At 41.9% G+C, this 26,935-nt stretch overlaps 1 protein-coding gene across 1 annotated transcript in view; it reads right to left on the bottom strand.

Annotated features, from left to right (window-relative positions):
* Positions 1–26,935, bottom strand: part of LOC147009723 (protein sidekick-2-like) — a 956,293-nt gene that overhangs the window by 304,061 nt on the left and 625,297 nt on the right. Inside the window, exons 12-16 of the mRNA XM_085861602.1 lie at positions 21,527–21,712; positions 19,245–19,524; positions 8,312–8,448; positions 6,292–6,439; positions 4,325–4,465 (exon numbers count right to left, since the gene is read on the bottom strand). Coding sequence (XP_085717728.1) covers positions 4,325–4,465; positions 6,292–6,439; positions 8,312–8,448; positions 19,245–19,524; positions 21,527–21,712 — 892 coding nt within the window. The remainder of the gene's footprint in view (positions 1–4,324; positions 4,466–6,291; positions 6,440–8,311; positions 8,449–19,244; positions 19,525–21,526; positions 21,713–26,935) is intronic.

Raw genomic sequence — 26,935 nt, 5'->3', positions numbered from 1 at the left:
ACATAATTGTAAAAAACACAGTAAGGGTTAAGGAGTTGTGAAATTTTATTTTGGGCCTTTATGCATCGGATCTAATGAGTTGCCATCTGTTATTGTGGAGCAAGATCAAGGAGGCAATTTGACTGAATGAGACTATTTGCACATCATAATTTGATTGAGTTGAGGGAAGGTGAAGTGCTCATAAAAATTAATGAATCTGTTGTATGATATTTTGTGCTGTAAAAAGGAAAATTAAGACTTTCAATGCGGAATACAGGTATTTGCCACTTAGGTAAATGAGGGAAATGAAAGGTTTTTTTTAAAACGCATATCTTGCGGAAACTGAAGCTTTCAAACACAGATGTGTAAGTAAGATACTTAACAGGGGATCGACCGCACCTGACTTTCAGGAAAGAATGTGACCATGACCTGCTGTTTGGAACTTCAATCAGTGAATCACTGAAGTGTGTCAAATAATTCATGACAATACCACCAAGGTAGAACATATTAGAAATTGCTATAAAGTTTCATTTCGCAATTCTACGACCATTTTCATAATGTGCCATCTGCACAATTGCGTAAGCATCATGGCAGAATTCTGCTCCTCCACTCCCTTCTCCTTACAATGCCACCTGTATTCTCTACCATGTTGCTCGTTTAATCGCGACGTCATTCCGCATTTCTTTATTCTCTAACCTCCCAACTCTTATTTTTATCTCCCATCCCCTGCCCTGCTTTCTGTTTCTCCCGTATATTTCTCAATTTGCAACCCATCATACATGTGCCTGTATACGGAGAGAAACAACTACGACTACTACAGGCGTCTATCAGGCCAAGTTTTTCATGAACCCTCCAGCGAGGCCCAATGTTCGACTGAAGGTGACAGGAATTTTTAATTTGTTCATGGTGCTGGTGGTGACACACCCACTCTTTGCAAAAGACACCTTGGGAACTTTAACGTCCACCAACGACTGGTGCTGCCAGACGTGACCTCCGGCTTAATGCCCCTTATTCGGAAGACGTGTACATCAATGAATCGCCCAACATGTAAAAAACCAGGATGCCAGTTCATAGCTGGGCCAAGGTGTTTACGAACCCAGGCGGGGTGATAGTGTATAATCAGGCCGAGGTCTGAATCCAGCCTAAACAGCTCAAAGGTGAGAGTGCACACCTATAAGCTATCCTGCCAGGTGGAGAACGTGAAAATATATTCTAAATATGAATAACAATCATAAAAAGTCGACCAAAATAAAAATGAAGACAAAGAGCAGAATATAATATGAACAACATTAAAGAAGAGCAAGCAATAATTCAAACAAAACAAGTACAATGAAGACAGATTCATGACAATACACCAAGGTAGAACATGTTTAAGAGATATGTACATATTTAAGACAAAAATGTTACTCGACCCCTCGGTGCATGGTTGTCTTCAGCTCATTCATCTGCATGCAATGGTGATCGCTCCTCTACAAACACTTCATTTACTTTGGCATTTTAATTGTTTTTTAAATCTCCCACCACATCTCCATTTTGTCCTATTTTTTCACTCTCCACTTTGTGTTCTCCATTTAGTGTTTTGATTTGTTGCCCCCACAACAGGTGTTGTGCTCCAGACTCATTGTGGGAGATTCCCATGATGATTACCTCTGCCACCGAAGGTGGACCGAGGTTATGTTTTCACCCCTGTTTGTCTGTTTGTTACTTGCAAAATCGGTTTGTTATTCTGTCTGTTTGTCACCTACAGGTCACAATTTTAAACCGATCTTCACGAAACTTCAACACATGCTAGAGTTTGTCATAAGGAAGAAGCCTACTGTTTTCCAGGTCAAAAGGTCAAAAGGTCAACATAGGCCAAAGGTCAACAACTTGGGTGAGATTTCTAAAATTCTCAATTTTCAACCGATCGACTTGAAATTTGAAGAGGATTTATATTTCAGATCACTGAATTCAGCCAGTGAATTATTTTTTTTTCTAGGTCAACATAGAACAAAAGGTCAACATAGCCCCAAGGTCAACAACTAAGGAGGTATTTCTAAAATCCTCAATTTTCGTCTCATTGACTTGAAATTTGAAGAGGATTTGCATGTCAGGTCACTGAATTCAACCACCAATTATTTTGGAGGTCCACGTTGGCCAAAGGGTAAACATAAGGCAAATTTCTAAAATTGGCAATTTTCATCTGATTCACTTGAAATTTGAAGAGGATTTGCATGTCACGTCACTGAATTCAGCGAGCAATTATTTTCAAGATCAACTTCGACCAAAAGGACGACATAGGCCGAATTTCTAAAATTGTCAATTTTCATCCGATTCACTTGAAATTTGAAGAGGATTTGCATATTTGGTCATTGAATTCAACCACCAATTATTTTTGAGGTCAATTTGTTTTATGGATTTTGCAAGTGTCGTGCTCTGCACGACGTCTTCTTCTTGTTTGTTTGTTTGTTTGTCTGTCTGTCTGTTTGTGTGCAGGATATCTCAAAAAGTTGTAGACGGATGCAGATGAAATTTGTTGGGCAGGTTCAGTGTGCAACACGGACAAACTGATTACATTTTGGTGAAGATCCAGATCCAGATCCCACTATTAGAATTTTTAAAGTGATTCTTCACCATTGAGGGAGGGAGAGGGAGAGGGAGAGGGAGAGGGAGAGGGAGAGGGAGAGGGAGAGGGAGAGAGAGCTAAACCAATATATAACATGATATCTCAAAAAGTTGTGGACGGATTTGGAGAAAACTTGGTGGACACGTTGTGTGTGTGACAAGGACGAACTGATTCGATTTTGGTGAAGATCCGGATTCGAGAATTTTAAAAGTGATTCATCAACATTGATTGAAAGGGCCAAAAACGACACAAGAACGATATTTCAAAAAGTTATGGACGGATTTTGATTGAAACTTGGTGGACAAGTTGGGTATGTATCAAGGACAAATTGATTCGATTTTGGTGAAGATCCAGTTCTGGATCCAGTTGTGGAATAAAAAAAATTTAGAAAGTTACTTTTTTCACCATTGAGAGATGGGGCCAAAAACGATATACAGAAAGATATTTCAAAAAGTTGTGGCTGAGTTATGACAAAACTAGGTGGATGAGTTGGTTCAGTGATAAGAACAAGTCAATTCGATTTTGGTTAAAGTCCGGATTCAGATCGGTGAAGATCTGAATCCATGAAGATCTGAACACGATTCAATGTCCCATGAATTTTGCCTTTCAGTGCGATACAAAACGTAAACGGTTCAGCATGGCGGAGGTATGTGCTCTACCCAGTGCCTTCTAGTTTGTGATGAAACGTGGACATGATGGGTCAAAATAGTCACTTCTGCGTCAAAAAATTCCCGATATCTTGTGGTGCTTTTGTAAGTCAATTTCATTATTTATGCAATCATGTCATGGCTTTGTGTAAAGAATTTAGTGCAATAAAATGTTTCTTCCTCAACTCATCACTGTATTGTCCGTTTGGAAAACTTAAATTCCATTTTGGAGGCTGGGAGATTGCTTGAAGAACAATTTTTGGGGATTGGAAAATTTTCTCATCCGTCTTGTGTCCCATCAATTTGCTGACGTTTGAAAGACAGTTAGACATTTGACTTTGCCTTTGTATTTGAAAAGTTTTTTTTCTTCCTTTCGAGTAACTCGACTTTTCCACTCACTTGAGTGAGAATGTGGTGCAACAGATGTTGTAATTCTGTAATTGGGTAATGGGAGTATAATGGTTGTGCATTCAAGCATCCGATGTATGTTGATGAGGGAATGAGCACATTTGACATTGATGAGATGAATGGAAGCATCCGTTTATGACATTTTTTTGCCCCCAAAGGTATGAATATTTTACCAATATATGTACCTTCAAGGCATTGTGGAGATGAGGTAACTCGCTGTGGGAAAAGTTCAGGTGCAAGAGTTGTGATGAAAATGATCATCAACATCATCATGTGCCCTATGCAGAATGTTGGTGCTGCCGAAGTATTTACTAGGCTACAATCCTGATTAGGTCACCACTCCGACTCAGGAAGCCAGAGCAGAAATTTGAAATATGTTCAGGGTACCAGTGATAGATCACCTTCTCTTCTCGAAGACCATTGTGCGATCTTTACCTTACACCAACTAATGCTGGCAGACGGGACGTCCAGTTTAACATCCATCCGAGGGACGGCACACACATTTACGAATCACCCTGTATGTGAAACACCAGGATAACAGTTTATAGCTGAGTCATGATTCAAACCCAGGCTACACGGCTTAGTGGTGAGTGTCTAGGCCATCCTGCCAGCCCTGAAAATGATTATGTGAGATCCAGACATTATGAAGGTGCAAACTAGATTATAGAGGTAGAGGTAGACCCACCGGATGAGGTATCCCTTGAGAGGTCCATTCCAATAGTCTACCTCTGGAGGCTGCCAACATAGTGAGAGGCTGTGATTGCTCCGTTCACTAATTCTCAGGTGCTGGGGGAACCGCTCTGGAGGTTCCTCTGGAAGAACCAAACTGGAAAGAATAAGGGAGACAGAAATGGTTTCATGGGATGGTTGTTTGAATATCAATACGTCGTTCAACATCTATTGCCTGCATATAGAAAATAAATAAGAGACAACACTTATTTGGGATAAAATTGTTAAAGCTCGACAGGTGAGGTCGTTGGGCTATGTTCAGCCTTTCCTGGTACCGCCAACAAACCTGATGGATCGTTGTTCAAAGGAGATTTACAATGAAGCGTTTAATAATTTTGTGGACTCGGTCACGGAGCTCTTGTCGCCCTTACAAAAATCTCACACGATTCCTTTTGAGATTTTTGATGAAGGTCTTGATGAGATTTTCACGAGATCTCATGAGAAATTTGGTAATTTTTATTTGGTCATGAAAGCCACTTTGCCTGGAGCTTGTTGTCCAATTAAAATATAAGTGGATCAAGTCTTGCAGTTTGTGCCTTTCAATTCGATTACTGGCGTTCGATTCGATAATGGATCATCCGATGTCCCGGGGGTTGGGGGGGCTTAAAATATTTTCACTGAGCATGGAATGAATGGCATCAGGAACTATCCACATATTAAGTAGTGTATGCAAAATGGCTGAAATAAACCTTTGGAAACTGTGCCACAATTCCTCTTCAACATCGATGTTCAACTTCTTCGAGAGCCATTTTATGGAGAAATTCAAATTACCAAGGCTTATGATGTGGTGAGAGTCAAAGATTCTAAAAGGCTAAAATGAATATTTTTATTTATATTTTAAAAACAGCTCTCTGAATGTTCATGGACTCCTTCATTGTGATCAAACAAAAAAGACAGCTGCATTGACTGCAAGCTCCATATTCCAAGCTGAAACAATAAGAGGCCATGTTCAGATTACTTCATTCAATCATCGATAAGCATGCCTGGCAGTTTGTCTTTCATAAAATTTCATGTTCTTTCATCTATTTACTAAAAGCAGAAGCGTCCATCTGTCTGTCTGTCCCTGTGTCACACTCCATTCTACACTCCAAAGGATTCCTGCTGTCGTATAATAATAAAAATGATCCTGTTGCAAAGCCAACAATAGATTTACTTGGAACAAAAATTTCTGTCCCTTTAACCTGAGATCATCATTTCTTTGCAGCCTGTGGCTGTTGGTTGCATCATTGCCGGGAGCGTGGCTGTGCTGCTGATGCAGTGCCCCATTTTCCAATAAGCTGGTACTCATTATGCCGATCTCAGAAGGATGATAGGCTGAGTCAACCAACGTGCTGTCATTTAACAGAACGACAGGGGCTGAAACTCAAGACCCTAAGATCTTAAGCCAGCCACCGTAACCATTAAGCCAACACCAGGCTTATTTGACCATAAAGATGCCAATTATTGTAAAAGCCCTTTTTCCATGATTGAAGAAGAGGAAGCAGAAATTGGAGCTTAATGCAACGGTTCCAAAGGTAACATTTATTATTCGATGACAGCAGGAACCCTTTATAACTACATGGTAGGAGCACAAAATTATATACTGTATTGTAATACTTCTTCAAGCAATAATAAGAATAAAAAAGTACATGTAAGGAGAACACAAGCAACAACAACCAGCCACAGCCACCGCAACAGCAGTAACAACTATAATTAATAAAGGATCCATTTTTTCATGTGTTTCACTTCATTTTACATCCTTATAGAGATTCACGGATAGACATGCAATGTGTTTGTGATGAACAAAATACTGTCTTCTCATTCAGCCCATCAGTGAAGTTATGGGTAGGCACACTCAGTGATGAATGAAATGGGCATGTGCTTATCATACTTCAATACAATTTTACGTTACTGTGAATGGCGGCACGCAGATCGGCCATTCACCTGTCCGTTTCGATGCTCGGCTCTCCGGGTCCAACAGCATTGACGGCGATCAGGCGGAAACGGTAGGAATGTCCGGGTTTCAGTGCTGGACTGAGGGCTGTGGTGGACTCTGGAGCAAGATTTGGAACCAGAACGCGCCACGCTGAATCTGAGAAATAAATGGTAAAGCGCAGAAACATTTTTTCGTTTTTTAATTGGAGTCTTTAATCTATTGTGCACCAAATCCTGCATGTTGGTGGAAATATAAAGAGATTGTCAAAATTGATGACTGATCCATTGGAGTAAAACATATTCAAAGCTCGGGGGGAGAGGGGAATTAACATTTGGACCAACGCTGACAGTGCCACACCTCGGACACCAACTATTTCCTGTGCAACCACCTTGATCAATATCATTTCATCAGTATGCTGATATGATTAATCCTCCATTAGCTACAGAAGGTTGAATGTGAGCATCAGCTAATCCCACACATTACATCTGAATGTCAGGTCAGGGGTGTGAAACAGGCGTGACAGGCTCAATAGCCTTGCTGTTGTGTCGGAACGACCTTTCGTCTCAATGAATCCTGAAGACCTGTACAGTTCCACATCACAGACGTATACATTGTGTATTGTTCAATTTTTTTTTTTACTGCTTTGAGTAAATCTTACTGCCCTGCACCTTTTCTCCCCTTGTCCCAGTGTTTGCTGTTAAAATTACTTGTAAATTTTGAAATTGTTTAAGCATGTTCAGTTTAAATGAGGAATTCATTTTTGCAAGTTACGTAGCATATCCACTAAATTTACTTCAACTGGTGGAGTTGCAGGATTATTTTCGACAGAAAATTCAAGTTCCACATATAACTTGTCGGAGAACAAACTTCATCCTTTCATCTTGGCCAGGAAAGTGGGTTTCTCAGTTAAAGGAGGTAAATGATCCAATAATTTACATAATGCAATGCGATAGTATGGTTTCAGAGTAGTTCTGCAGATAATGCCTGAATATATATGCCATTAAGACAGGATGTGCTATTGTGAACTGCGATTGTGACGTACAACCTTGGATGAGGCATAAGTGCAGTTATTTGCTCTTGAAGTGGTTTATTCAAGGAACGCACCTGGGTTGCACAACGACCGGAGTGAGGATGAAGAGTGAAACACCAGGGTTGAAATCCCATATACTGTTCTGATTTCTGCATTGCTTACTGTACTAATGTTCTTTCCTTGCATGTAGCCCTTTATCAGTGCAGAAAAAAAACCTTAACACCAACAAAATGTCACTGTATAGTCCGACAGGATCGTGCAGAGGTAGCGCAGTTGCCTTTTTGCTGTCTCGTTGAGGCTTGATTCCCAAACACACTATAAACTACCATATTGGTGTTTTGCACAGGGAGGGTGTTGCCTGACAAAGCATGCCGTCCCACGCATGGACGTTAAGTTGGGGACGCGTCTGCTTGCATCGATTGCTCATTGATGTTAAATGTTCCACGATGTACTTCATTAAAAGTAGGAGAGTAGGTCGGCTTCCCGGCCAAATTCAAAATTCCTGCTGTAATTACCTGGAAAAAGACCACTCTAAAGTTGGAGCTCAGGTGTGTACCCCCTTACTGTGGACCAATGGTGCATGGCAGAGCCCGAAACATGGCTGGGATAAGTACCAACAATCGTCAGAAATTATGTTTAAATTTTGAGGCTTCATTTGACACTATAACAGGATAGTTTATCTTTTTTTGAATGAAAATGTCAAAACTCAAGAAGATTTACCACTGGAAGCAATCTCTAAGAGAAAAAAAAACACATTCAAAGGAAAAGAAGTCATGTGTAGTCGAGAGATGAAAAAAGATGATCAAATCAAATGGGAAGATGTAAAGAAGTAGGAGGAAGTATGAGACTGGTGAAAGCGAACAGAGGATGAGCGCATGACAGGAGGTCAATACGTGATGTGGGAGAAAGAAATAGAACAAAAAAAATTGGGAAAAAAGAAAAATATATTCATACAAAGTTAAAGGTTATGATGACAAGCTCCAACCCTTTGAACGTACCGTCCACAGAGGTTTCAAGGACGTAGCGAACGAGAGCACTGTTTCCGTCATATCCACGAGCCCAGCCCATTTCAGCCATACGGCGACCGGCTGCACTCACACGAACTCCTGGGGCTTGTGGTGGGCCCGGAAGCTCCCTGCAGGGTTGGGTTTAATTTGCACACAATTTGCATCTGAGTTGAATGTGGGAAGTGGGAAAGTAAAGGGCATTGTGAAGTTTTCATCAAAGTGAAATAAAATCAACCTGGTAATCTCTCCACCGATCAAATGCATATCCGATGGAGAATGAATGGGCAATGTATCTGCCGGTTACAAGCTTTGGTTTTTACCACAAGCTATGTATCTAAATATGGTGCCCCCCCCCCCATTGATAATGGACATGATGCAGATGTTGGCCAGGGTACCTACACACCGTGGCATCCTCTTTAGCCTGGCAGGTAGCCATGTAAAGATTTGGCTAAGTCAAGAAAACAAGAGAAGTGCTCGAAAGTCAATTCAAACTCAGGTTTACCATTTTCTCAAAACACTGTATTGCGAACTGAAAATTGCAAAAACAATTCACAAATTGTGATATTAAACAAAACCAGTCTTTCCAAAACTACGATAGAAGTGATCCTGAGCAGCGAATTTATGTTTGGGCCGTAAAACCGCCCGGAATAGATTTAGTTCATGAAGTGAAAAAAAAAATAATCTGAGGGTTTTATGGTCCGTGAGCTGATATTTGAGGATCTCATGGTCCCGAGGTGAAATCAAAGGGTTTATGGTCTGTGAGCTGATATTTGAGGATCTCATGGTCCTCGAGGTGAAATCTGAGGGTTTATGGTCTGCGAGGTGATATGTGAGGATCTCATGGTCCTCGAGGTGAAATCTGAGGGTTTTATGGTCCACGAGGTGAAATTTGAGGATTTTATGGTCCATGAGCTGATATTTGAGGATCTCAAGGTCCTCGAGGTGAAATCTGAGGGTTATGGTCTGTGAGGTGATATTTGAGGATCTCATGGTCCTTGAGGTGAAATCTGAGGTTTAATGGTCTGTGAGGTGATATGTGAGGATCTTATTGTCTTCGAGGTGAAATCTGAGGGTATTATGGTCCACTAGGTGAAACTTGAGGGTTTTATGGTCCATGAGCTGATATTTGAGGATCTCATGGTCCTCGAGGTGAAATGTGAGGGTTATATGGTCCGTGAGGTGATATTTGAGGATCTCATGGTCCTCGAGGTGAAATCTAAGGGTTTTATGGTCCGTGAGGTGATATGTGAGGATCTCATGGTCCTCGAGGTGAAATCTAAGGGTTTTATGGTCCTTGATTTGATATGTGAGGATCTCACGGTCCTCGAGGTGAAATCTGAGGGTTTTCTGGTCTGTGAGGTGATATGTGAGGATCTCACGGTCCTCAAGGTGAAACCTGAGGGTTTTATGGTCCACTAGGTGAAATGTGAGGGTTTTATGGTCTGTGAGGTGATATGTGAGGATCTCATGGTCCTCGAGGTGAAATGTGAGGGTTTCATGGTCCGTGAGGTGATTGGTGAGGATCTCACGGTCCTCGAGGTGAAATCTGAGGGTTTTATGGTCCAGGAGGTGAAATTTGAGGGTTTTATGGTCTGTGAGGTGATATGTGAGGATCTCATGGTCCGCAAGGTGAGATCTGAGTGTTATATGGTCCGTGAGGTGATTGGTGAGGATCTCACGGTCCTCGAGGTGAAATCTGAGGGGTTTATGGTCCGTGAGGTGATATGTGAGGATCTCACGGTCCTCGAGGTGAAATCTGAGGGTTTTATGGTCCGTGAGGTGATATGTGAGGATCTCACGGTCCTCGAGGTGATATGTGAGGATCTCATGGTCCTCGAGGTGAAATCTGAGGGTTTTATGGTCCTCGAGGTGAAATCTGAGGGTTTTATGGTCCGTGAGGTGATATGTGAGGATCTCACGGTCCTCGAGGTAAAATCTGAGGGTTTTATGGTCCACGAGGTGGAATTTGAGGGTTTTATGGTCTGTGAGGTGATATGTGAGGATCTCATGGTCCTCGAGGTGAAATCTGAGGGTTTTATGGTCTGTGAGGTGATATTTGAGGATCTCACGGTCCTCGAGGTAAAATCTAAGGGTTATATGGTCCATGAGGTGATATTTGAGGATCTCACGGTCCTCGAGGTAAAATCTGAGGGTTTTATGGTCCACTGGGTGAAATTTAAGAGTTTTATGGTTTATATCTGAACTGCATATTAAAATGGCAGTATTTTGGCCAAAAAAAAAAGTTGAACAGTATTTTGGCCACATTTACAACTTTCCAGGCAGAGCTTCCAAAATAAAATAAAATAATAAATATTTTGTAATGTGTACCTTGTCACAAAAATGAAATAAACATCAAACAAACCACAGGCCCAACGATGATCGATGAATGTGAACAGGGTAAAACACTGAGTGGATTTAACCACAATGAACACTGAACATTTTTATTACCACCGCCACCAAAGGTGAAAGAGGTTTTGTTTTCACCCCTGTCTGTTTGTCTGTTTGTTTGTTTGTTTGTGTGCAGGATATATCAAAAAGTTGCAGACGGATTCAAATGAAATTTGGTGGACATGTTGGACGTGTGATCAGGATGAAATGATTAGATTTTGGTGAATATCTGGACCCTGGATCTGGCTACGAGAATTTTTGAAGTGATTCTTCAGCATTGAGAGGGCCAAAAAGGATATATAGCACAATATCTCAAAAAGTTGTGGACGGATTCAGACGAAACTTGGTGGACAGGTTGGGTGTCTGACAAGGAAGAAATGATTCAGTTTTGGTGAAGATCCGAATCCGAATCCGAATCCGGATACGACAATTATTTAATTTTCAAAGTGATTCTTCACCATTGAGAGATTGAGCCAAAAACGACATACAGTATAGCACGATATCTCAAAAATGTATTGGGCCCGACATGTTCGTGTGGATCAGGCATTGTGTGGTGGAGGTATGTGCTCCACCGAGTGCCCTTCTAGTTTCCACTGATGTGAGTATATGGTTTGTACACCGTTCTGTCGAGAGGGGTATTTGTATAATGATCACTTATTTGTTGTTCTTTTTATCCCCTAACCCCCACCAACCCCACCATTCCCCCCTTTATTCAGATTATATTAAATCTGAATAAAACTGCCTGTCTGGTTGTTGTCAAGCAAGGAAGCAGAGAAGATTTAAAGCTGGCTGTTCAGCCTGTAATAATTTCCTCAAATAACGGAGTAAGGATCATTTCAGGAAATATTTACTGGACAAAATCAATTACTGGAGTATCTTTTCTCCGAGTGCTCAAAACTTTTTAAAGAGGCAACGAAGCAACTTTCTGTTGATGTATCATAAAGGAACATTCGACGAACACCTTTCCGTGAAGACAGAGGCCCTGAGACCAACAATAAGGATCCATCACAACCCCTGCGCTAGTTCCCATACGGAGAGATTTCATTCCCACAAGGCCTCGCTGTTTGGAGAAGCACCTGACGAAGGAAGCGTACCAGCCGAAATGTCACACCGAAGCATACATTTTCAAGACAAGTCTCAGTTGGTTGTCACTTTATGCTCTCACCAATCCCAATTATAATACTTGGTGGTTCCTGTTATAAAAGAAGTAGGTTACGGATATATTCAGTCAAGACTCATTCCTTTGTATCATGACGATGACTTACACTTGAGGACAGGCGCCATCACTGATTGCTTTCACTTACTGTAGCATGTGCAAAATCAAACTAGAGAGTTCATAGAACACCATACCCCATGCAGTCTTGAAAAGCAGGACAAGGGCTGGGTCTGTGAGCAGTAAATTTGATTGGTCGAGATGATGTAAAATGCTGTAATACTTTGTCCAAGTACTGCTAAACAAAAAGTTTTTGAAAGCGCCAAGAAGGTGATTTGTGCTCCACGATGTTCAAGTATATCCTGGAATTCAATTAAAATATAATAAATATTTCAAAGCCTGTAGAAAAAAAAACATTTTTCGGAAGTTGATGCAGCGTTGATGCATTGATGCAGCGTCGTTTAGGCCTAAGTCACATTTGCCACGGCGGCCGTGGGGTCTCCAAAATCTACGGCCACTCGCAATTATATGGCGGCCGCAGTATTTCCACGGTCACACAATGTAGCAGTCACATATGTTTTTATTTTTCGGGGAGCCGCATGGCGGATTTAGAAATTGTGGAGACCGAAAACGTGGGGTTGCCGTACGGTCTTTGATTTGATGTCGCACGGTGACCTTAAGGGGGCCCTGCGGTGGCCATAGAATTTTCAAGGCAGATGCAAGGTAGCCTCAAGGTGCCCGCGAGGCGACCGCAGGGGGGCCCTAAGGCGAACGTGCGGCCAGACAGACGGTAACGAGTGGGTTCATTTTTTTTATTTTTTATTTGTTTTTACCAGTTTTTTTTTTCAGCTTGTCAAATTGCTACGGCGAACGTAGAAATGAAAAAAGTAATAACTCCGCGTTATAATTCCACGGCGATCTTACGGCCTGTAAAATATAGCCAAACGGCGTAGGGCCACCCTGAGGCCACCTCAGAAACCCTTCGGCCGCCGCACGTTTCTGTCAATTCAGAGGGCGTATGGCCGCCGTATCCTCGCCGTAGAGCAAATGTGACTTAGGCCTTACACCACCTTATTAAACACGTTACATGAGTTATCCGTGCCTGTTGTTTGTGTCCTTTATGACGTCCTCAGAAACAGTAAGTTTCCTCTTTGGAATGATTTTTCCCCTCGCGAGAGAAAGAGGGTTTAGCATTTGGAACCGTTTGTTTGTTTGTCTTCACAGAACGTGTGGGTTTTCTCTGCAACCGTTTATCAGATTGACAACAATATTTCCCCACAGGAGCAACTTCTCATGTAGAACGTAGTAATGAAAATTATGACATCATAGGTCACGTGGTGTGGCAGCCATATTGGATTGAACAGAAATCTTAAAAAAAAATTATTTCTCTTGAACTGCTTCATCAATCGATGTGAAACTTCACAATTATGATCTAGCAGTGGTGAGAAATGTATGTTTTAAATTTCAACCGGATCGGATGCATCGTCTGGCAGCCAGGGTTATTTAATTTCTTGATCTGCGTTATTTTTTATTGTTATTTTTAATAATCCTCATTTCGCCGTGTCTGGTTGAGTTTGAGGGTCGAGGAATAGCAGGTGAAATGTGAATCCTATGCAGGTTCCTCCTGATGACTTCATCATTTATTTTTTTCTTGTTTGGGTTCCTCCCGATTACTCTAATACAGGACTGTACCTATTTGGTCTTCCATTTGATTTTAATTTAATTTATTTTAATCCCATTCTTAATTCAATTGAATAAAAATAAATGTCATGGGTCAGGGTCAGGTGTCCAATCAAGGCGGGGTTGCATAAAAGCGGGATGTCTTGGTACATGGTCATCACTGCCAGCAGTTATCAAGTGACAGTTCTAGTTATGTCTCTTATTAATAATGTAACACACCAGAACACAAACACCACACAAAATACACCACACAAAACACACCACACAAAACTACACAAAGAATAGACAAAATACATTGCACAAAACTACACAAACCAAGTCCTGTCGAGGGTATGATTGCTCTTTTTCTTGCCAATTTTGTTTAACTGACAGAAAGGCAGACAGAGTAAAATAAAAATCATCTCACTCCTCTCTGCGTATCTGCAATCGGGACAAATTCAGAGCCAAAGTACTGCTCAAGTACAGGTTCGTTTTCCGATTCATGTTGCCATTCGTATTCTGAATATAACATTCAATGGAAATAACGTTGTTCCTTGATCATAAGCTGATGTTTGAAGACAGAAGGACAGACAGACAAAGTGACACAATTGCTTTACCCCATTTTCGATTCATGTGCGTGGGGTAATAGCAAAACTCACTCCAGCTCAGGTCCTCCACTGGATAATGTTATATCGCTCCACAGGAACAGTTTTAATACTCAAGGTATTAAACCTTAAAAGGGTTTAACCATAAAATCGCTTAAAACTTGAAAAGGGACCGTGGCTGCATAACGCATGACAAATAAGTGGTGTCGAGCAAATAAACACCGTCAATTAAGTAAGCGCCATCGAGCAAATAAGCACGTTCGAAGTTACGTTTGTTGGACCTTCATTTATGTATTTATACAAATCTGAGATTAAAAAAGCAAAATGAAAACTAGAATGGCACTCGGGAGAGCCAGGCTGAACAGTTCACACCTTGTATCCAACTGCTCACCTCCACTCATTTGTTCTTATTTTCCCCAACCTGTGCAATGAACTTCCACATCCTCTTTTCAATCTCATTCTTCCCTCCAGGTCTTCAAGACGGCTGTTCACCACTATCTCAGATTGTCCCCAATCTAAAACCATGATCTTTTCTACCCTCCTTAACCTGCACCCCCCCACCCCCCACTCCCGAATCCTTCCTCCTTCCAGATTTCCAGTTTTCCCTCCTGATAGTTACCTTCTGTATCCATCTTGTCCACCCCTTGCATCCTTTCATGCCCCCCCCCATTCCTCCCCACTCCCACTGTTTGTCCACCTCCCTCTGTTTTGGCCTTTGGCTCTGCTGTTGGTGTTTTCCTCCTCTCTCTGCTGCTCCTTGTGTCCTGTTGCGTCCTGATGCATTTGGTGTACTCCACTAGCTCTTCCACTAGCCTCCACTATGTATCCAAAAAAACACAAACCAAAAAAAAAAAAAACCATATGTTGGATCTGGATCAGGATTTTTACCAAAATCAAATAAATTTGTCCGTGTCACACACTCAACCTTTCCAGCAAGTCTTGTCCGAATCTGTCCATAACTTTGAAATATCATGTGCTATATATCTTTTGTCGCCCTATCTCTCAATGGTGAAGAATCATTGAAAAAAACCAGATGGTATTCATGGAATACTTACCCCATGCAGTCTTGAGATGGAATTGGTGCAGGGCAACTCTTCTGGCGGAAATTTTTTTTATTGCATCTATCTCCATTTCTTAGGTAAATGTGTACAAATTATACTTTGAAAAGTCTGCAACAGACTACATTCATAAGTCTTTACAAAGCAGATTTTATTCCCATTCTTGAGTGTTTTCTTAACTACCAAGGCTGATAAAGACGACAGAATACATCGCTAAAGTATAAATGGGAGATTGTTGAAACACTAAAATGTACGTCTTCTTCTTCGCTTTTTTACCAGCCGAGCACAACAAAGGCTGAACCTATTACAACATGCAACAAGAGCGCAAGTGAGCACAATATACGCCCGAACAAGAAGGTATATACAGAATTGTGCTACAATAGGGAAAACAGCATCCTGGTTGCCATGGCAACCACTTTAGATGACGAACGTATGTCGCGACACACCGTCTCCACAGTCTGTACCTATGTACCAAATATGAAACGTGAAAGTTGAAAACTTTGGGAGTTAGAGTGAGGACAGGAACGGACGGACAGACGGACGGACGGACGAACACATAGACAGAGACAGACAGATGGACAGATGAACGACCGGTATCACATAATATACATATATATATATATATATATATATATATATATATATATATATATATATATATATATATATATATATATATATCGGGCGTATAAAAAGCAAAAATGAAGTCATCAGGAGGAACCTGGATCGGACTCGGGTGTCAGCCGCTACTCCACAACCCTCAAGCACATTCAGGTGCAGCCAAGTGAACCTCATTGAAAAAAAAAACATAAAAATAAAATAAAAAAAACTGCAGATTCCCCCCCCCAAAAAATTCTGGCTACCAGACCGTGCGTCTGATTAGGTTGAAATTTAAAACCAATGTTCCCCATCACTACTAGATCATAATTTTGAATTTTCACGTTGAGTGATGCAGCAGTTCAAGAGAAAATATTAAAAAAATTTTTTCCTTCAAACCAATATGGCTGCCTAATCATGTGACCTATCAATTACTCGTGAACACCCTGGTTTCCACAAGGCTTGGGGAACTGTGCGTGAAGTTTCTCCTCGATCTGTCTAGACGTTCTGGAGAAGAGGATTTTTTTTTATAGATTTTAAGGTAAATCCAACATGGCTGCCAAATCATGTGACGTATTTTTGATTTTTTATAGAGATTTTTGAAGTATACAAGATTTTTGAAGGTTAATAAAAACAAACATTTGCTGCCACACCACGTCATCTATGACGTCATAATTATCATTCAAACATTCCACCTGAGTAGTGGCACCGATGGTGAAAATTTCCTGTCAATCTGAAAAGCGGTTGCAGAAAAAAGGGAATAACAAAATGCAGACACGTACATGTGCAACCGACTGCTTAACCACACTTCATCTCTTCGCAAGCACAGGCTCATTATAGTATCCACATCTGGATCTTCACCAAAATTTTATAAATTCGTCCTTGTCACACACTAAACCTGTCCACCAAACTTCGTCTGAATCCGTCCATCACTTTTTGAGATATCCTGCTCAGACAGACAGACAGGGGTGAACACATTACAAGGAAATTATGCACAGGAGGAGGCCATTCAGCCCATCAAGCCCGCACCACACCAATACCACATTTTAAAATAAATCCGTCAATACCCCTCCCATTCATGTGCAGCCCTTTTGGCTGCTACACCGGTACTCATTTCGTGGACCTCAGAAGGATGACAGGCTGAGTCAACCCCCTGGTGTTAATTCAGTGGGAGAAAAAGGGCTTGAACTCAGGACCCTAGGATCCCAAGCCACCACCCTAACCACTAAGCCAACACCAGGTTGAAAAACCTCCGTCAACAACACATAATCTCCGTCCACCTTCGGTGGCAGAGTTAATAAACCGATAGATAATAGACGGAGAATTAAAAGGAACGGATGGATTTGGGATCCGCAAGAGCAATAAAGATCGTGTATAAATGGAAGCAACTGCTTTGGTAAAGACGTTCTGAACAGGTGGTCATGAGACCTACATGTGACAACAGCGGATCTCTAATAAGGGATTATGGTTGTTTCCATAAAAGAAAAATTAACTGTCCTGGATATTGCGATATTGTAAATATATTTTTTTAAATCCCACATCCCACTTCAGTGGCAACAGGAAGCTAACCCCTGACCTGTTACAACGTTTTAAAATGGAAATTGCTCTCTTGGGGGAAAGCATATTTCAAGAATCGTTTGTTCTACCCAGTAATTATTCCCTCCTGCGTTTGCTTTCATAACAAATTGGGCGTTTTTTCTCGAATACAAGCCACAGCATCTCCAGCATGCTAATTGTATTATTGGTAAAACCTAGGCAAAAGAGTTTGCCTTTTTGACTTTTGATATCTTTTTTTCTCCAAAAAGGTTTTCTTCAAAACAAGAGCCTCCTTTCATCAACGCACTCACAAGCGACACGTAAACAACAATGCAGATTAATTGAGAAGCTGAGCCATCTGGTCATGAAGTTTCGTCCTTCGTGGAGCTAAATCTGGCCAAATGGCTGCCACATTGGGGAAGTGTCAAGAAGAGGTGCTGCAACTTCAAGCAAGCTGCCATTCAACGAAGTCGTTAAGCTGGCTGTCCTCCCTTCATCACGCACATGAAAGATCCCATCTTGTCCGGACAAAAAAGAACGCATCGCATGGGAGGATGCCACGGGCTCGTATATTTTGCCGACAGATTTCGAAAGCCAGAGTGTGACGAAAATGGAAGATTTGTTTCAAGCAAAAGTTACGATCTGTGGAATCTATAGATCATAGCTGATTAAAGAATCGTTCTAAGACCCCACAATGAAAGATTCCATTTGTATGTTAACAATGGTGGTTACAAAGTAACATGTTAATGGCTGTGGGCATATTTCCCAATCCTGCCTCTCAACTTTGCACATAGAGATTGCCACTTGTTCACTGGACGACCGTCATGCGGAAACACCTTGAGCTGCACTGAGAATTACGAGAATCGAGATATCGCTTGACGGTGTAATTCACCTGGGGAGACAGCGATAAAAAGATTCGAAAGATGCATAGATGTGATGAGGGCACAATGGACCGATACATATTTTCCTTGGGACCGAGCTCCTTTACACATCCTTGGATAGTGAGGGGCAGCTCCCAGCGATCTTTCAAGGCAGCATTGACTTGTGTAATGAGATACAGCGGAGCAATTGGTCTCCAGAGAACAAGTCAGACTCCAATTTCCATGGACTTACAATTTTAGCAGCTGGAGACTTAATTTGACTTCCAACTCAACCCCTGAGCAAAAAAAAAAAAGATTGTAAAACAACAATTCATACAACATTGTCGATTCACTCAAATGATACTTGCACATTGTTTGAATGGAAAATGGCTGCTAATGTAAAGCTGAGTGAGGAAGGCATAATGATTGCAACACTCACGCGTCACATGAGAGCTTTCTCGAGGGCAGCGTGACCTCTACAGCACACTTTGGAGCCTGACATTTCTCCATAACAATTGAGCCACATGAATGCAACTGTGGCAACAGAGCACCACCATCAGTGCTTTGCAAAGACACCAATGCCTTGTGAGATACCAAACATTGTCCGCCCATATATTTTGTCGTCCATCCACCATGTCTTTCATCAGAAGAAACAACTCGTACGCCTTAAAATCAGGCCAGTGACTCAACAACGTATTTGCTGCGGAATTGACGCTGAAGATGAATTTGCGAAGTGCACTGTGAAGATGAATCCGACTTTTATTTGGGAATCATTTTTTGTGGTTATCCGAGTTTCAGGGAGGTTGTGCAGAAAGTACATGCAGAACGTGTACTTTGGAATAGATTAGTATACTTTTACATGAATTACAAGGACATTAAGCAGTGGACATCATCAATGTTTCACCGTCATGTGGTATTTGAACTTGGGATCCCAGCACGAGTCATGTGCTCAAAGGGGGCACGGAACAGGCCAACCAAGTTTATTTTGGACCATTGGATACAAACAAGCCACGGTAACTTTCAGAGATCATTGAGGGTTGTTTTCAATAAATCGCCAAACATTCTCACCTGACTTCAATACGTGCCGTGCGAGAGTCATTTCCCGCAGACGATGTCACGAGACAGGTGTATGCTCCGCTGTCGGTCGGCGTGGCATGAGAGATGTGCAAGCCGCCAGGCCCTCCTCGCAACAATCGCGCGCGCTCCGCCGCACCGAGCTCCGCACCATCTTTAATCCAGCTGACCGATGCGCTCACAGCGGGGTCGTGCACCACTTCACAGCGGAGCTCCACAGAGCGCCCACGAACCACCCCTCTGTCACGCGGTGCCTCAGTGATGCGAGTCCTTGCTGTGGTTTGGCACACGAGGAAACTTCATGCCTGATTATTTCCTTAACGACAGTGTGAATGTTTCTTGGTAAAGCATGCTTACATTAGCCTAGAAATGTTAAATTGGGTTAAATCAAGGTCGCATTGCCTTTCCATTATCGTGCTTGCGGGCCAGCAGGGGAACCCAGCTGGTAGTGTCTTCCCAACGGAGCTGTCAATTTCCAAGTTTGAATGCTCACGGGGGTGCATTTTGAACCAGGTAACAAACTGCAGCTATAATCTTGCACACAAAAGTTCTCAGTCTGATGAAATACAGAAATAAATTATTCTTTTACTCATTTATCCACATTGTTCCACTGACATGTGTGAAAATCAAAAGATTTCTTTAAACGTTCACTTTTTTTTTTTTCTTCAAAATGAAAAAACCAAGCCAACTTCAAAGTATGTGTCAAGATGTATATAATCAGAAGTGATGTATAAAAACCTTCATATTTCAGCACAACTTATTTAAGTTTCCCAAATCGTGTTCCCTTAGATAATAAGTTTGTGGTTTTGCATGCTGCACATAAACATCTGAGTGAATATCATTTGAAATCTCCTTGTTAGAAAAAGACAATTTTCTGTTCAAATCGGTCGACCGGACTCAAAGATGTGGTTTGAGCATCCGCTCTGAGTCTGGGAGGAAGGTGGTTTGGATTCCCACCCTGACCGATCAGTCATAAGCTCATGATGATTCTTCAATTGACACTCAGCATTTAGAGGACAGAGTATGCATAGAGCCCGTGGTTTTAGACCACCAAACACTTGTAAATGCATCTGAAGCACTTTTGCAAAAAGTGACTTTCACTACTTATCTGCTACAATAGATCCTCCCCACTTCCCTTTCCTTCTGACCTCTTTATTTATTTATTTATTTATTTTTTCTTCATTTCTCCTACATTCCTGACTCCATTAACTTCTCTTTTCTTCATTTAACCAGCATTTGTTTCACTCACCTTTTGTTCATCTCATTGCATGCACGACGTGATGAGATTCCCATCGATACTCATCAGATCTCATGAGAAATGCACATGTTCGTTGTTATTCATGCTTGCCCTTAATGACTGAACATCGCCGTTCATGTTTGACAAGCAGACACCTGGATGTTTGAATTTGTTTATCGTGTGGGAGCTACTGCCCAGACAACAACTACACTTTTCGGTGGCTGGTAGAGAAATCTGGCACTTCCCTCCAACACTTTGTCAAAAGACACCATGGTATCTTTAAAGCCCATCGGACTCGTGTTATCAGATGGGGAACCGAGCTTATCATCCATCCCCTGCCTGTGAAGCACAAATCTGACAATTTATACTCTGGTGGAGAATCAATCTCATACTTGACAGCTCAACGGTAAGTATACGCTACCTCTTCACCAAGCTGTAAGACAGATTTTTTTTTTTTGGTCTGGGCAATTTAACCACCATCTCCCCTCTGCTTTCTCTCAACGTCAAATTCAAATAACCTCTAATACTGACTGATAGCTCTGGAGTCAAGTCTTAAATAATGACCACCTACAAAAGCAACTGCTGCACATGCTGCAAGGGTGTAATGCATGTTTGCGGGATCGCCTCTCAACCGTATGCTCACTGTGTTCTGCAAATTAGTGTGAAGTGTTTGGGTGGATGGTCAAGTCAACACGATGCCAATGCAGGGTGGAATCCAAAACATCTTCAGGAAAGAGAGAAAATGTTTTCTTTTTCGGTGAAGTAGATTTGACATTTTACATCAAAATTAATTGCTTGCATGGTAATCAGTTGCTCACACACCAAATAAAACATACATGGCAGTTGCGCCATGCTAGGCATGAAGTCATCTTTGTCTCTATTTCGCATAAGGAAAAAAAACAAATCTTGGATAAATATGATCCTGAAAATGAATTGTGTCATCACCCTGAAATGCAACCTTTCAAAAGATTTTCCTCCTTAATGAGGAGCGAGATATATTTCGGATGATTCATCCAGGATTTTCACTGGACCAACTCACCCCAGACAACAAGACGTGCTCGTGCCGATGCTTCTCCGCGGTAGTTCCTGGCAACGCAGATGTAGTTTCCAGCATCAGTGAGCAGCACTGGGGAAATCAACAAGCTGCCTGGGGGCAGTACGAACAAGCGGGATGAAGCCTGGCCTTGCTTGTTAGCGGTCGACCCCAAATGCAGAATCGTATCCCCTAAGGATTGGGTGTCAGTGAAGGGGAGGACAAAACGAGATGGTGGAGTTATTGAAAATTGCTGCTTATTCAATTGTTTAGGCTCGTTGAAAAGTTTACGGTCGAAATGAGAACGTTGTAAGTAAGCCACTGGTTGTAAAAGTACCATTGATTGGACAACCAATGGAGAATACAAACCAGGAAAGGTCGTAACGAAACAAGGTAATCAATGTGATACTCAACACACAAGGGGGAATTTAATTCAGGTCGGCTCTTGATTTGATAAATATATAATTGAATATTTAACTCTCGAAACATGATCAAACAGCTTGCTCAGAAAGCAGCAAAATCCTGTTGAAATATCCTGATGTAGTAAGTATCCCTCCTTCAAATTTTACATATATATATATCTATATCTATCTTTATACATGTATGTATATATATATATATATATATATATATATATATATATATATATATATATATATATATATATATATATATATATATATATAATGTTAACTCGAGAGGTGGAGCTCTTTAGCCTTGGAAGGTAGTCCACCGAGGCGAAGTCCAAAAACATGCTTCAAATATGCCTTTTGGCGAAATGGGGACCTGAGTTTTGTGCTTCCCCGTCAGACTAAGCTGCTGTGGTGACACTGGGCAGTGTTGCTGCATTGTCCAGAGGGTACAGGGTGTGTGTCTTAACAGGTTGGCACTGACTACTTGATTGTGCAGGAGCCCGAACCCAGTTGTAGCATATTGGGAAGCTGCTCTATCAGCAGGCAAATAATACCCTGTCTGCTTTCGTGGCACGTCACGCATGGATGGGTGTCCCTGAAGTGGGCTGGGGTGGGTTACCCACGAGGCCACTGGACTGCTGGTTTTACGGCATCAGGTCATGTAAGTGCACTGATGTCTGGGGTTGCTGCGGCGTCTACCATGGAGGGTGGGTTTTATACTCAGGTTCCCTCTCACTTTCTTTTTCTTTGAAATATATGGCTGTACAAATTACAAATGGGAGCAAACCTGTCATGCATAAAGCACCCACTCGGCATGACAAGATAGGTGTTAGAGTTGCTCGTCTGCATGTTGGTACGATGCATGGTAGAGCTGGTGAGATTGTGGAAACTTTGAGCCGCAGAAGAGTAGATTTATGCTGTGTGCAAGAAACAAGGTGGAGGGAGGTTCTGCGAAAATGGTCACAGGTAGAAATGATAGCTACAAATTATTTTGGATAGGTTGTGACTCTGGAACTGGTGGTGTTGGGATTATGGTGGCTGAGAAGTGGGTGGAGAAGGTGTTGATGGTCAGGAGGGTAAATGCAAGAGTTATAGTCCTAAAGCTGTTGTTTGATAAACATATATTAACAGTTGTATCAACATATGCCCCAAGGATAGGATTAAGTGAGGAGGAGAAGGATGAGTTTTGGGACACATTTGTGCATGTTGTTTCAGGGATGAGCAAGATAGAAGTTGTGATCGGAAGGGATTTGAATGGACATGTTGGAGCATTGGCAGAAGGATATGAGAGTGTGTATGGTGGGTCAGGTTTCGGAGTTAGAAACACTGAAGGTGTAAGAATACTTGAGTTTTGGGATGTTTTACATGTGGTCATCTGCAACACAATGTTTTAGAAGAGGCCACACACACACACACACACACACACACAAGCATTTAAAGGCCATTTTCCCCGCTAAAGCGGGGGTTAGCCTTGTTTTAGAAGAGGCCGAGCCAACTGATCACTTATGAGTCAGGAGGTATAAAGAGCCAGATTACTTTCTAGTTTGGAGATTGGATAGGAAGGTGGTTAAGGATGCGAAAACAATAGGTGGAGAAGAATGTACCTGACAGCGTCGGATGCTGGTGTGTGATGTGAAGTTAAGTTGGAGCAGGGAAAAGGGGAAACCTTACGTCCCAAGGAGAAGAGTATGGAAACTAAGAGATGAGAATGTGAAGGAATATTTCTATCGGGAACTTCAGGAAATGAATCTTGGAAACCCTATTGTAGAAGAGGATGTTTAGAATTGTTGAAACTCTTTAAAAGATGGGCTGCTGCGTGCTACTGAAAAGACATGTGGCTGGTCGAAGGGCCCAGCTAGACATGAGGCTACATGGTGGTGCAATAATGAGGTGGAGAGAGAAATTCAAGAAAAATAAAATTGTTTAGGATTTGTTAAAAGGGAGGGGAAAAGGAGGAATACTTAGTGACTAAACGTAGGGCAAGAAGGGAAGTTTACAAGGCTAAAGAAAAAATGAGTATAGGATTCACTTTCAGATGTGATAAATAATGCAGATAGTAGAGGGGATATATTTACGATAGCAAGGCAAATGATCAGTCAAAATAAGGATCTCATTCGAGAACAATGTGTCAAGGATGATATGGGAAATGTCCTGATTGACTCTGGGGAGATTAGAAATGCTTGGAGGAGTTAGTGTGAGCACCTGCTAAATGAGGAGCTCCCTCTGAACAGGGATATTCTGGAGGCAGTAGAGCCGGTGCAGGGCCCACCACCTGAGATAAAGAATGAATGATTAAAGAAAGACATCGATGAAATGAAGAATGGTAACACGGTGAGCAGCACTGGTATTGTCGCAGAGATGTTGAAGGCATCTGGTGATATTGGAGTGAATTTAGTCACTAAATTGATAAATGCAGTTATAAGGGAGACATCTGTCCCAGATGACTGGTTGAAGAGTGAAATGGTGAATATTTATAAAGGGAAGGGTGATGCCTTAATTCAGAGCAACTACAGGGGACTGAAGTTGCTGGACCATTGAATGAAAGTGGTGGCGAGAGTCATGGATAAATTGATAAGACAAGAATGTTAATATACATGAAATGTAATTAGGTTTCATGCCAGGAAGGGGCATGATAGAGGCAATTTTTATAATTAGGCAATTACAGGAAAAACATCTGGGGAAGAATAAACAACTGTACTTTATATCTGTGGATTTGGAGAAGGCGTTTGATAAGGTGCCTCAGGAAGTGGTGCAATGGTTCATGAGAAAGTTACGTGTGGATTGGTTAGTTAGGGTAGTCATGGCAATTTATGATGGCCCAAAAACCTCTGTAAGGGTAAATGGAGTGCAGAGGGAAGATTTTGATGTGAAAGTGAGTGTTCATCAGGGTTCAGTCTTGAGTCCAATCCTGTTCATCATGGTTATTGAGGCTACATCACATGAATTTAGAGGAGGCTCACCTTGGGAACTCCTGTATGTTGATGACCTGGTGCAGATAGCTGACAGTGTGGAAGAGGTAATGGGCAAATATACAGTATGGAAGGAGGGTATGGAGTCCAGAAGACTGAAAGTGAATACAGGGAGAACGAAAGTACTTATTAGTGGTGTGGGAGAAGAAGTATGGAAAAAAGAGGGAGGTGGCCCTGTTCTGTCTCAAAAAAGTGGAGGTAGTAATTCAATATTGTGTAACTTTTGCAACTGCTTGGTGCACAAGAGGTGTTGTGGCAACAGTGGGAGATTGCAGGTGGTACCTGACTTCAAATGTGCTGTTTGCGCAGGTAAACAAGTGACTCCTGTTCGAGCGGAAAGGGTGGTTTATGGGGATATATCTCTGGAATGTGTCGATAAATTCTGTTACCTTGGTGATATGATTAGTGCAGGTGGTGGTGTGGAGGCAGCGGTGAATGCAAGAATTAGAAGTGGCTGGAGGAAGTTTAGAGAGTTGTTATCCCTATTGACATCGAAAGGGACCTCTTCCAGATTAAAGGGAAAACTTTATGCAGCTTGTGTTAGAAGTGTGATGTTGTATGGCAGCAAAACATGGGTGATCAAACAAGGAGGATTAACGGTAGTGTGAGCGAAATGGAAGGAGAATGGTGAGATGGATGTGTGATGTAACACTGGAGGATAGGAAATCAAATGTGGAATTAAGAGATAGGTTATGTCGAGAAAGCATTAGTGAGGTTATGCGTAGGGGTAGGTTGAGATGGTTCAGACATGTGGAAGGGATGTGGGTGGGTAGTTGTGTGAAGAGGTGTATAAATATGAATGTGAATGGAAGGAGAGCGAGAGGCCGTCCGAGGAAAACAATGGATGTGTTGCTGAGAGATGATCTTAAAGTTAAAGGTCTAACAAGAGGGCCAGCAAGGGATCGTGCAGCCTGGAAAGCAGCCATTAGGTGAAGCATGGCTTACACATGCAAGCATGGAGACGGCCGGAAAACGATGATGATGATGATGATGATGATGATGATGATGATGATGATGATGATGATGATGATGATGATGATGATGATGGATGCTGAAATTGCCATCCAAAACAAAAACAAGAGAAGTAACAATGAAACAAAATATTATTTTGAGGTTGTAAAGCTGTATTCACATTCTGGTGTTCTGCCAGAAGTCAGGTTCAGGTGCTGCCAAAGCAATTTCTAGGAAAGGGTTATACTGGGTGGTTTGCCATTGCCTTCCCAACAGTAGTTATGGCAGGAATTTGGAATTTGTTCAGCATGGCAGCGACAGTTCACCTTCTCTTCGTGAAGGACAACGTGGGATCTTTACCGTCCTCCAACTAATGCCAGCAGATGGGATGTCCGTTTAACATCCATCCGAGGGATGGCACACACATTGATGAATCACCTTACCTGTGAAACATCGGAATGATAGTTTATACCTGAGCTAATATTCAAACTCAGCCGAGACAGCTTATTGGCTGATTATAGGCAAGTGTGCATACCTTTAGGCCATCCTGCCAGCTCTCCACAGGCAGTGTGATGCATCAATGAGTGTGCCATCTGCCAGGATTGAACATTAAGCTGGGGACCGACTCGTCTGCCAGAATTGATAGCTGGTGAACGTTAAAGCCCCTAAAGTGTCTTTTTCAAAGACTAGGTGATCATTGTTGGCATCCAGGCCAAATTACAAATTCGTGCCTTGACTTCTTCCACTCGGACGGCAATAGCAAATTACCAAGGAAGACTCTTCGAGAGTCCCTGACAATCTGGAAAGGGTATGACATAAATCTATCCATCCATCTTAATGGTAGGCTGACAGTAGCTGAGAAGTAGCTTGCTTGCCTCCAAGCTGTCTTGGGTAGCTGTGAGTAGATCAGAAAGTTAGCAAATCTACTTCACGCAAACTCACGACAATTCCCATGCAAAGTCAACCTTGTTTGCACTGAACTTTGGTTGCCAAAAGGCTCACTTCCTGGACAGCATGTGGAAAACATATGAGGATAGCAAGTGTTTCCTGCTTCAAAGTTTTTTCACTCTGGTTGTGGGGTT

This window comes from Eptatretus burgeri, chromosome 17, assembly GCF_056783735.1.
Source record: "Eptatretus burgeri isolate ZD-2024b chromosome 17, Ebu_testis_v1, whole genome shotgun sequence".
Classification (NCBI taxonomy): domain Eukaryota; kingdom Metazoa; phylum Chordata; class Myxini; order Myxiniformes; family Myxinidae; genus Eptatretus; species Eptatretus burgeri.
Note: the sequence above shows the minus strand (reverse complement) of the source record. Positions and strands in the feature narration are given on the sequence as shown.